At 45.9% G+C, this 13,082-nt stretch overlaps 1 protein-coding gene across 1 annotated transcript in view; it reads left to right on the forward strand.

Annotated features, from left to right (window-relative positions):
* LOC106591035 (asc-type amino acid transporter 1) overlaps positions 1-13,082 on the forward strand; it is a 62,690-nt gene that overhangs the window by 18,458 nt on the left and 31,150 nt on the right. The window contains exon 3 of the mRNA XM_014182208.3: positions 4,797-4,948. Within this exon, the coding sequence (XP_014037683.1) occupies positions 4,797-4,948 (152 nt within the window). The remainder of the gene's footprint in view (positions 1-4,796; positions 4,949-13,082) is intronic.

Genomic DNA, 13,082 nt, shown 5'->3' on the forward strand with positions numbered 1-13,082 from the left:
CATGTGCTCCAACAGGACCAGATATCACAGGCTCCAACATGACCAGATATCACGTGCTCCAACAGGACCAGATATCACGTGCTCCAACAGGACCAGATATCACAGGCTCCAACAGGACCAGATATCACGTGCTCCAACAGGACAAGATATCATGTGCTCCAACAGGCTCCAACAGGACCAGATATCACAGGCTCCAACAGGCTCTAACAGGACCAGATACCACAGGCTACAACAGGACCAGATATCCCAGGCTCCAACAGGACCAGATATCACAGGCTCCAACAGGACCAGACATCACGTGCTCCAACAGGACCAGATATCACGTGCTCCAACAGGACCATATATCACAGGCTCCAACAGGACCAGATATCCCAGGCTCCAACAGGGCCAGATATCCCAGGCTCCAACAGGGCCAGATATCACATGCTGCAATAGGACCAGATATCACAGGCTTCAACAGGACCAGATATCACAGGCTCCAACAGGACCAGATATCACGTGCTCCAACAGGACCAGATATCACAGTCTCCAACAGGACCAGATATCACAGGCTCCAACAGGACCAGATATCCCAGGCTCCAACAGGACCAGATATCCCAGGCTCCAACAGGACCAGATATCCCAGGCTCCAACAGGACCAGATATCCCAGGCTCTATCAGGACCAGATATCACAGGCTCCAACAGGACCAGATATCACAGGCTCCAGCAGGACCAGATATCACAGGCTCCAACAGGACCAGATATCACAGGCTCCAACAAGACCAGATATCACAGGCTCCAACAGGACCTGATATCCCAGTCTCCAACAGGGCCAGATATCACAGGGTCCAACAGGACCAGATATCACAGGGTCCAACAGGACCAGATATCCCAGGCTCCAACAGGACCAGATATCACAGGCTCCAACAGGATCAGGAAACTATGCAGTATTTAGTATTTTTTGTGTATTATTTCTTACATTGTTAGCCCAGAAAATCTTAAGTGTTAATACATACAGCCGAGAAGAACTACTGTATATCATAGAGACGTCAACTTACCAGCACTACGACCAGGAATACGACTTTCCCGAAGTGGATCCTTCGTTCGAACCACCCAAGAGGCTGACCCAAAACAAAGTTGCCGCAGGAGAGGTAGACAGAGCGGCCTTCTGGTCAGACTTCAGAGGCACGCACACCACCCACCGCCCAATGTCCAGTCTCTAGATAACAAGGTAGACGGAATTAGGGCTAGGGTTGCTTTCCAGAGAGACCCCCGAGATTGTAACATGCTCTGTTTCACGGAAACATGGCTCTCTGGGGACATGCTGTTGAAGTCGGTACAGCCACCGGGATTCTTTGTGCATCGCGCCGACAGGAATAAACATCTCTCATGGAAGAAGAAAGGCGGGGGGTGTATGTTTCATGATTAACGACTCATGGTGTAATTGTAACAACATACAGGAACTCAAGTCCTTCTGTTCACTGGACCTAGAATTCCTCACAATCAAATGCCGTCCGTATTTTCTCCCAAGAGAATTCTCATCAGTTATTGTCACTGGCTGGCGAAACTCTGGATCACTGCTACTCTAACTTACGCAATGCGGACAAGGCCCTCCCCTGTCCTCCATTCAGAAAATCCGACCATGACTCCATTTTGCTTCTCCCCTCCTATAGGTAGAAACTCAAACAGGATGTACCCGTGACTAGGACCATGCAACGCTGGTCTGACCAATCGGAATCCACGCTGTTTTGATCACGCGGACTGGGACGTGTAACGGGTAGCCTCAGAGAATAATATAGATTTATACGCTGATTCGGTGAGTGAGTTTATAAGGAAGTGCATAGGAGATGTTGTTCCCACTGTGACTATTAAAACCTACCCTAACCAGAAACCGTGGATAATGGGGGGCATTCACGCAAAACTGAAAGCGCGAACCACCGCATTTAACTTCTTGGAAAGATGACCGGGAATATGGCCGCATACAAACAGTGTAGTTATTCCCTCCGCAAGACAATCAAACAAGCGAAACATCAATATATGGACAAAGAGTCGCAATTCAACGGCTCAGACACGAGACGTATGTGGCAGGGTCTACAGTCAACCAACGGACTACAAAAAGAAAACCAGCCACGTCACGGACATCGACGTCTAGCTCCAGACAAACTAAACATCTTCTTTGCTCGCTTTGAGGACAATACAGTGCCACTGACGCGGCCCGCTACCAAGAACTGCGCCCCCCCCCCCCCCCTCCTTCTCCGTGGCCGACGTGAGTAAGACATTTTAAACGTGTTAACCCTCGCAAGGCTGCCGGCCCAGACCAGCAGGCTGGTGTGTTTACGGACATATTCAATCTCTCCCTATCCGAGTCTGCTGTCCCCACATGCTTCAAGATGGCCACCATTGTTCCTGTACCCAAGAAGGCAATGTAACTGAACGGAATAACTACTGCCCTGTAGCACTCACTTCTGTCATCATAAAGTGGTTTGAGAGACTAGTCAAGGATCATATCACCTCCACCCTACCTGTCACCCTAGACCCACTGCAATTTGCATACCGCCCCAATTGGTCCACAGACGATGCAATCACACTGCACACTACACTATCCCATCTGGACAAGAGGAATACCTTTGTAAGAATGCTGTTCATTGACTACAGCTCAGCATTCAACACCATAGTACCCTCCAAGGTCATCATTAAGCTTGAGCCTCTGGGCCTCAACCCTGCCCTGTGCATTTGGGTTCTGGACTTCTTAGCGGGCTACCCCCAGGTGGTGAAGGTAGGAAACAACATCTCCACTTCGCTGATCCTCAACACTGGGGCCCCACAAGGGTGCGTTCTCAGCCCTCTCCTGTACTCCCTGTTCACTCACGACTGCGTGGCCATGCACGCCTCCAACTCAATCATCAAGGTTGCAGACATCACAACAGTGGTAGGCCTGATCACCAACAATGACGAGACAGCCTATAGGGAGGAGGTGAGGGCACTCGGAGTGTGGTGTCAGGAAAACAACTTCTCACTCAACGACAACAAAACAAAAGAGATGATTGTGGACTTCAGCAGAGGGAGCACCCCCCCATCCACATTGTTGGGACAGCAGTGGAGAAAGTGGAACGTTTCAAGTTCCTCTGCGTACAGATCACGGACAAACTGAAATGGTCCACCCACACAGACAGCGTGGTGAAGAAGTCACAACAGCACCTCTTCAACCACAGGAGGCTGAAGAAATGTGGCTTGTCACCTAAAACCCTCACAAACTTCTACAGATGCACAATTGAGAGCATCCTGTCGGGCTGTATCACCGCCTGGTACGGCAACTGCTCTGCCCACAACCGCAAGGCTCTCCAGAGGGTTGTGTGGTCTGCACAACGCATCACCGGGGGCAAACTACCTGCCCTCCAGGACACCTACAGCACCCGATGTCACAGGAATGCCAAAAAGATCATCAAGGACAACAACCACCAAAGCCACTGCCTGTTCACCCCGCTACCATCCAGAAGGCAAGGTCAGTACAGGTGCATCAAAGCTGGGACCTGAGAGACAGAAGATATTTTTCAGTCTCAAGGCCATCAGATTGTTAAACAGCCATCACTAACACAGAGAGGCTGCTGCCTACATACAGACTTGAAATCATTGGCTGCTCTAACAAATGGATCACTAGTCACTTTATTAATGCCACTTTAATAATGATGTTTACATATCTTGCACTACTCATCCCAGATGTGTATATACTGTATTTTATACCATCTATTGCATCTTGTCTATGCCGGTTGGTCATGGCCCATCCATATATTTATATGTACATATTCTTATTCCATCCTTTTACTTAGATTTGTGTGTATTAGTTAGTTGTTGTGAAATTGTTAGATATTACTAGTTAGATATTGCTGCACAGTCGGAACTAGAAGCACAAACATTTTCACTACACCCACAATAACACCAGCCCCTATCCCCTATCCCCAGTTATATTACTTGTTAGATATTGCTGCACTGTCAGAGCTAGAAACACAAGCATTTCACTACACTCGCAAATAACATCTGCTAACCACGTGTAATGTGACCAATAAAATTTGATTCGATTTTGATTTTAAACACATTCTAAAGCAAAAAAAAATGTTTTAAAAGTTTTGATAACTGCCATAATTCATACACAATACAAACCTACCCGTGATCATTAATTTCACATGAAATAAAGCTCACGTAAAATGTTTGAGTATTTTATTGTATTTTGTAATTAGGATCAAGTCCCCTGTGTGCATGTAGTGTTACTCATTCTGATCTAAATAACTGGTCTTAGATCAGTACTCAGGGGGGAGAGAGAGACCGTCTGATTTAAATAACTGGTCTTAGATCAGTACTCAGGGGGGAGAGAGACCGTCTGATCTAAATAACTGGTCTTAGATCAGTACTCAGGGGGGGAGAGAGACCATATGAATACGGCCACAGATCCTGGTCCTTCCTTCGTTCCTCCTCTACATGTTTACCAGTAATCATGTAAAAAAATAAAAAGGCTGTGTTTTAATGTGTAAGTGGATTAGATATAAATTGTACTGGTAGTCCCCATGACACTCGTTACGAGTGAGAGCCTGAGTCCACAAAGATGTCACTTAGGTCTCCGAGGCAGGAGACTCTCTGAGTTCATGGAAAAAAAGTTTTTTTGAGTTTTCCCCAGCACTCTCCACAGCTGCCATACAATATAAACAATGTACATTCTACAGTCTATGCATATTTTGACCCCAACACCCTGGCTGTCTACATACAGTATAAGGTATATATATATATATATAGTTTTAACAGTATATATGTTGTCTTCCTATAGGTTCCTGCTCCTATGGAGTGCGGTTCTCATCATGTACCCCACCACCCTGGCTGTCATAGCTCTCACCTTCTCCAACTATGTCCTGCAGCCGGCCTTCCAGAACTGTGTTCCTCCATACTTGGCCACCAGGCTTCTCTCCACCATCTGCATATGTAAGTCCACAATAATAAACACTATTTAGTTGTAATACAGAATAGTAATGACTATTTAATAGTAGTACAGTATAATAATGACTATTTAGTAGTAGTACAGTACAATAATGACTATTTAATAGTAGTACAGTATAATAATTACTATTTAGTAGTAGTATAGTACAATAATGACTATTTAATAGTAGTACAGTATAGTAATGACTATTTAATAGTAGTACAGTATAATAACAACTATTTAGTTGTAATACAGTATAATAATTACTATTTAGTTGTAATACAGAATAATAATTACTATTTAATAGTAGTACAGTATAATAACGACTATTTAGTAGTAGTACAGTATAATAATTACTATTTAATAGTAGTACAGTATAATAACGACTATTTAGTAGTAGTATAGTATAATAACGACTATTTAGTAGTAGTACAGTATAATAACGACTATTTAGTAGTAGTATAGTATAATAATGACTATTTAGTAGTAGTATAGTACAATAATAACTATTTAGTAGTAGTACAGTATAATAATGACTATTTAATAGTAATACAGTACAATAATGACAGCGTGTAGTGGCATCATATCTAATGAGGGTTGAGGTCCGTATCAGTAGTCAGCGTGTGGTGGCATCATATCTAATGAGGACTGAGGTCCGTATCAGTAGTCAGCGTGTAGTGGCATCATATCTAATGAGGGTTGAGGTTCGTATCAGTAGTCAGCGTGTGGTGGCGTCATATCTAATGAAGGTTGAGGTCCGTATCAGTAGTCAGCGTGTAGTGGCGTCATATCTAATGAGGGTTGAGGTCCGTATCAGTAGTCAGCGTGTAGTGGCGTCATATCTAATGAGGCTTGAGGTCCGTATCAGTAGTCAGCGTGTGGTGGCATCATATCTAATGAGGGTTGAGGTCCGTATCAGTAGTCAGCGTGTAGTGGCATCATATCTAATGAGAGTTGAGGTCCGTATCAGTAGTCAGCGTGTAGTGGCATCATATCTAATGAGGGCTGAGGTCCGTATCAGTAGTCAGCGTGTAGTGGCGTCATATCTAATGAGAGTTGAGGTCTGTATCAGTAGTCAGCATGTGGTGGCATCATATCTAATGAGGGTTGAGGTCCGTATCAGTAGTCAGCGTGCAGTGGCGTCATATCTAATGAGGGTTGAGGTCCGTATCAGTAGTCAGCGTGTAGTGGCATCATATCTAATGAGGGTTGAGGTCCGTATCAGTAGTCAGCGTGTGGTGGCATCATATCTAATGAGGGTTGAGGTCCGTATCAGTAGTCAGCGTGTGGTGGCATCATATCTAATGAGGGTCTGTCTGTCTGTCTGTCTGTCTGTCTGTCTGTCTGTCTGTCTGTCTGTCTGTCTGTCTGTCTGTCTGTCTGTCTGTCTGTCTGTCTGTCTGTCTGTCTGTCTGCTGCTGGTTTGAGCCTGTCTAAACCGGATGGAGCAGGGTTGGAGGAAGGTGTGTGTGTGTGTGTGTGTGTGTGTGTGTGTGTGTGTGTGTGTGTGTGTGTGTGTGTGTGTGTGTGTGTGTGTGTGTGTGTGTGTGTGTGTGTGTGTGTGTACCAGCCGGTGTGTGTGTGTGTCAGACTACGTAATGGTACCAGCCTTTGACTCCACCGATGATAGGTCGTGTCCTCAAGGCCATTGTGTATTGTTTCCACGGTTGCCGTGACAGTTGCTATGACACCCTTGTCACTGGGTGACAGGCAGGAGAAAGTGGGCGGGACGACCCTACTAACCAACCCCGGAGGGACGCGCGGGGACGGTCAAGACCCTATTGGCTATTTGACATTCCGACTGTTTACAACTGATATATCTCTTCTAGACACACAGTACCTCCTTTACAGTACCTCCTTTACAGTACCTCCTTTACAGTACCTCCTTTACAATACCTCCTTTACAGTACCTCCTTTACAGTACCTCCTTTACAAAAGCCCCTTCACAGTACCCCCTTTCCAATATCTGCTTTACAGTACCTCCTTCACAGTACCCCCTTTCCAATATCTGCTTTACAGTACCTCCTTTACAGTACCTCCTTTACAGTACCGCCTTTACAAAAGCCCCTTCACAGTACCTCCTTCACAGTACCCCCTTTACAATACCTGCTTTACAATACCTGCTTTACAATACCTGCTTTACAATACCTGCTCACAGTACCTCCTTTACAATACCTGCTTTACAATACCTCCTTTACAATACCTCCTTTACAATACCTGCTTTACAATACCTGCTTTACAAAATCCCCTTCACAGTACCTCCTTCACAGTACCCCCTTTCCAATATCTGCTTTACAGTACCTCCTTCACAGTACCTCCTTCACAGTACCCCCTTTACAATACCTGCTTTACAATACCTGCTTTACAATACCCCCTTTACAGTACCTCCTCACAGTACCCCCTTTACAATTTCTGCTTTACAGTACCTACTTTACAGTACCTGCTTTACAGTACCTCCTTTACAGTACCTCCTTTACAATACCTCCTTTTACAGTACCTCCTTTTACAGTACCTCCTTTACAGTATCTCCTTTACAGTACCTCCTTTACAGTACCTCCTTTACAGTACCTCCTTCACAGTACCTCCTTTTACAGTACCTCCTTCACAGTACCTCCTTCACAGTACCTCCTTCATAAAACCTCTCTACAGCAGACAAGGAAGGAACATGGTCTGCATCCCAAATTATACCCTATTCCCTATATAGTGCACTACTTTAGACCAGAGCCCTATGGCATCCTATTGCCTATATAGTGCACTACTTTAGACCAGAGCCCTATGGCACCCTATTCCCTATTTATAGTGCAGTACTTTAGACCAGAGCCCTATGGCACCCTATTCCCTATATATAGTGCACTAATTTAGACCAGAGCCCTACGGCACCCTATTCCCTATACTACTTTAGACCAGAGCCCTATGGCACCCTATTCCCTATATATAGTGCACTACTTTATACCAGAGCCCTATGGAACCCTATTCCCTATATAGTGCACTACTTTAGACCAGAGCCCTATGGCACCCTATTCCCTATATAATGCACTACTTTAGGCCAGAGCCCTACGGCACCCTATTCCCTATATAGTGCACTACTGTAGGCCAGAGCCCTATGGCATCCTATTCCCTACATAGTGCACTACTTTAGACCAGAGCCCTATGGCACCCTATTCCCTATATAGTGCACTACTTTAGACCAGAGCCCTATGGCACCCTATTCCCTATATATAGTGCACTACTTTAGACCAGAGCCCTACGGCACCCTATTCCCTATTATATAGTGCACTACTTTAGGCCAGAGCCCTATGGCACCCTATTCCCTACATAGTGCACTACTTTAGACCAGAGCCCTATGGCACCCTATTCCCTATATATAGTGCACTACTTTAGACCAGAGCCCTATGGCACCCTATTCCCTATATATAGTGCACTACTTTAGACCAGAGCCCTATGGCACCCTATTCCCTATATATAGTGCACTACTTTAGACCAGGGGCCATTGGGGATGCAGTATGGTCATGTCAACGCAGGTTAGCGTTTTTTGTCATGAATCTTGTTCTGTAGGCAGCTCTGCAGAGTGGTCACTAGCTGGCACAGCCACAAAGTCATATAACCTGTTTTACAAATTTAAAATAATTCAGGTACTCAGTTCGGCTTTAAACTTCCTCTTGAAAATTGTCGTAGTAGAATGTATAAGGTGGCATTACTAAATTGGTTAGGGCGTCGTCAGTTCTTCTTGTCAGGTTAGTCATTGCATACCTTATATATATATATAAAACTTGTTGTAGCTTGCTATTCACTCAAGTATTTTTACATTGTAGTCATTTAACAGACTCTCTTATCCAGAGAGACTTACAGTAGAGAGTCATTTAACAGACTCTTATCCAGACAGACTTACAGTAGACTTACTGTCTAAGACTTATTGTCTTAGTAGCTACAACTCCTCAGTCCTCGCTGGTTCTAACTACCCTGCCTCTGTCTTAGTAGCTACAACTCCTTAGTCCTCACTGGTTCTAACTACCCTGCCTCTCTGTCTTAGTAGCTACAACTCCTCAGTCCTCACTGGATCTAACTACCCTGCCTCTGTCTTAGTAGCTACAACTCCTCAGTCCTCACTGGATCTAACTACCCTGCCTCTGTCTTAGTAACTTCAACTCCTCAGTCCTCACTGGTTCTAACTACCCTGCCTCTATGTCTTAGTAACTACAACTCCTCAGTCCTCACTGGTTCTAACTACCCTGCCTCTCTGTCTTTGTAGGATACAACTCCTCAGTCCTCACTGGTTCTAACTACCCTGCCTCTCTGTCTTAGTAGGATACAACTCCTCAGTCCTCACTGGTTCTAACTCCCCTGCCTCTCTGTCTTTGTAGGATACAACTCCTCAGTCCTCACTGGTTCTAACTACCCTGCCTCTCTGTCTTAGTAGGATACAACTCCTCAGTCCTCACTGGTTCTAACTACCCTGCCTCTGTCTTAGTAGCTACAACTCCTCAGTCCTCACTGGATCTAACTACCCTGCCTCTGTCTTAGTAGCTACAACTCCTCAGTCCTCACTGGTTCTAACTACCCTGCCTCTATGTCTTAGTAGCTACAACTCCTCAGTCCTCACTGGATCTAACTACCCTGCCTCTGTCTTAGTAGCTACAACTCCTCAGTCCTCAATGGGTCTAACTACCCTGCCTCTATGTCTTGGTAACTACAATTCCTCAGTCCTCACTGGTTCTAACTACCCTGCCTCTCTGTCTTAGTAGCTACAACTCCTCAGTCCTCACTGGATCTAACTACCCTGCCTCTATGTCTTAGTAGCTACAACTCCTCAGTCCTCACTGGATCTAACTACCCTGCCTCTGTCTTAGTAGCTACAACTCCTCAGTCCTCACTGGGTCAAACTACCCTGCCTCTATGTCTTGGTAACTACAACTCCTCAGTCCTCACTGGTTCTAACTACCCTGCCTCTCTGTCTTCGTAGCTACAACTCCTCCTCAGTCCTCACTGGATCTAACTACCCTGCCTCTATGTCTTAGTGGCTACAACTCCTCAGTCCTCACTGGATCTAACTACCCTGCCTCTATGTCTTAGTAGCTACAACTCCTCAGTCCTCACTGGATCTAACTACCCTGCCTCTCTGTCTTAGTAGCTACAACTCCTCAGTCCTCAGGACGTCTGTGTCACTGAGATAATATACTATATCTGGATATGTATCTTGGCCAGGTCATCACAGGCGTGGGTCACAACGTCACAGGGAATGGAAACGTTCTGTACACTGACCCGGTTTGATGGGCTGCCCTTTCCCGGTGCCATAACGTTCAGTACACTGACCCGGTCTGACAGGCTGCCCTTTCCCGGTGCCATAACGTTCTGTACACTGACCCGGTCTGACGGGCTGTCCTTTCCCGGTGCCATAACGTTCTGTACACTGACCCGGTCTGACGGGCTGCCCTTTCCCGGTGCCATAACGTTCTGTACACTGACCCGGTCTGACGGGCTGGCCTTTCCCGGTGCCATAACGTTCAGTACACTGACCCGGTCTGACGGGCTGCCCTTTCCCGGTGCCATAACGTTCAGTACACTGACCCGGTTTGATGGGCTGCCCTTTCCCGGTGCCATAACGTTCTGTACACTGACCTGGTCTGACGGGCTGGCCTTTCCCGGTGCCATAACGTTCAGTACACTGACCCGGTCTGACGGGCTGCCCTTTCCCGGTGCCATAACGTTAATGGGACCACACCGCTGTGACACCGGACCAACGTGCCAACAATCTGGTGGCAGACAGAAAGAGCCCCTTCTTAAAGGCCAGGGTTTTTTCCCAAATGGCACACTATTCCCTATGTAGTGCGCTACTTTTGGATCGTAGTACACTAATATATAGGGAATACGGTGCCATTTCTTGTCCCCTGGGTTTTATTTGTCTGCGTCGGAAGCAGTTTGTTTTGGGGGGGTTAGGGGGTCTGACAGACTCTCTTTGGGGACCCGGCACTTCTGTGATGGATGAAGTAGAGGGAGGGGTGCCTGTCCCAAACCCCCTGCACCCCTCTACCCCTCTCCTGCCATTCTCCTGCCCCCCCCCTCTACCCTCCTCTACCCCTCTCCTGCCCCCCTCTGCCCCTCTCCTGTCCCCCCTCTACCCTCCTCTACCCCTCTCCTGCCCTCCCCTCTACTCCCCTCTACCCCTCTTTCTGCCCCCCCTCTACCCCTCTCTACCCCTCTTCCTGCCCATTCTCTAGCCCCTCTCCTGTCCCCTCATACCCTCCCCTGCCTCCTTCGGGCCCCCCCCCCCCTTTAACCCCTGTGCACCCTCCTCTCCCTGGAGACAGACACCCTACTGTATCCCAGCTTGCTGCTGCTGTTACTAAACACATTCACACCGGAAGTGGTTACATACTTACACTGGACTACACTACACTGAAGCTGGTTAAGTAAACCAATCAGCAGAAACAAAGGAAGTGTTTACAGTCTCTGAGATTATTTTTTTCTACTAATTTTTAAAAAATGGCTTCAGGGGTGACGTTTCCCCTAGGTACAGAGCTGGGATCAGATTCCCCAACCGTAACCTTAACCATTAGCAGGGAAAAGGAAGTAGGTCTTCCCTGTGGCTCAGTTGGTAGAGCATGGTGTGTGCAACACCAGGGTTGTGGGTTTGATTCCCATGGGGGACCAGTAAAAAAATAAAAAAATGCATGAAATGAAATGTATGCATTCACTACTGTAAGTTGCTCTGGATAAGAGCGTCTGCTAAATGACTAAAATGTAAAAAAAACTGACCTGAGACCAGCGTCTTGGGGGTAACTTCACCCTACTCTGTTGTTATGGTCTGTGTGGATAATAATAATATGTAAGTCAGCCTACAGAAACACAACTGATTCAATACTAGGACAATGTTGTGATGCATCTAAACTCATTCACTCCCTGCGATGGAACATGTGATGTGATGTGATGTGATGTGATGTGATGTGATGTGATGTGATGTGATGTGATGTAGAGAGAGTAATATATATATATATATATATATATATATATATATATATATATATATATATATATATATATATATATATATATATATATATATATATAAGGATCAGGCTAAAAATACTTGAATCAGTTATAGAACCCATTGCCCTTTATGGTTCTGGGGGTCCGCTCACCAACCAAGAAATCACAAAATGGGACAAACACCAAATTGAATTCTGCAAAAATATCCTCTGTGTAAAACACAAAATAATGCATGCAGACTAGTGAGTCCTGGGGGTACAGTATATAGGAGTCTACTAGACTAGTGATGCCTGGGGGTACAGTATACAGTAGTGTCTATAGGAGTCTACTAGACTAGAGAGGCCTGGGGGTACAGTATACATTAGTGTCTATAGGAGTCTACTAGACTAGTGATGCCTGGGGGTACAGTAGTGTCTATAGGAGTCTACTAGACTAGAGAGGCCTGGGGGTACAGTAGCGTCTATAGGAGTCTACTAGACTAGTGATGCCTGGGGGTACAGTATACAGTAGTGTCTATAGGAGTCTACTAGACTAGAGAGGCCTGGGGGTACAGTATACAGTAGTGTCTATAGGAGTCTACTAGACTAGTGATAACTGGGGGTACAGTAGTGTCTATAGGAGTCTACTAGACTAGTGAGGCCTGGGGGTACAGTATACAGTAGTGTCTATAGGAGTCTACTAGACTAGTGATGCCTGGGGGTACAGTAGTGTCTATAGGAGTCTACTAGACTAGTGATGCCTGGTGGTACAGTATACAGTAGTGTCTATAGGAGTCTACTAGACTAGTGATGCTTGGGGGTACAGTATACAGTAGTGTCTATAGGAGTCTACTAGACTAGAGAGGCCTGGGGGTACAGTAGTGTCTATAGGAGTCTACTAGACTAGTGATGCCTGGGGGTACAGTAGTGTCTATAGGAGTCTACTAGACTAGAGAGGCCTGGGGGTACAGTATACAGTGGTGTCTATAGGAGTCTCACCATATTAAAACGTGAGTTCAGTTCACCTAACAGGGTTGACCTGAACATGAGGGACAGAATAACAGGGTTGACTTTAAAATGAGGGACAGAATAACAGAGTTTACCTGAACATGAGGGACTGAATAACAGGGTTGACTTTAAAATGAGGGACAGAATAACAGAGTTGACCTGAACATGA

Source organism: Salmo salar, chromosome 11 (assembly GCF_965601325.2).
Source record: "Salmo salar chromosome 11, fSalSal1, whole genome shotgun sequence".
NCBI lineage: Eukaryota > Metazoa > Chordata > Actinopteri > Salmoniformes > Salmonidae > Salmo > Salmo salar.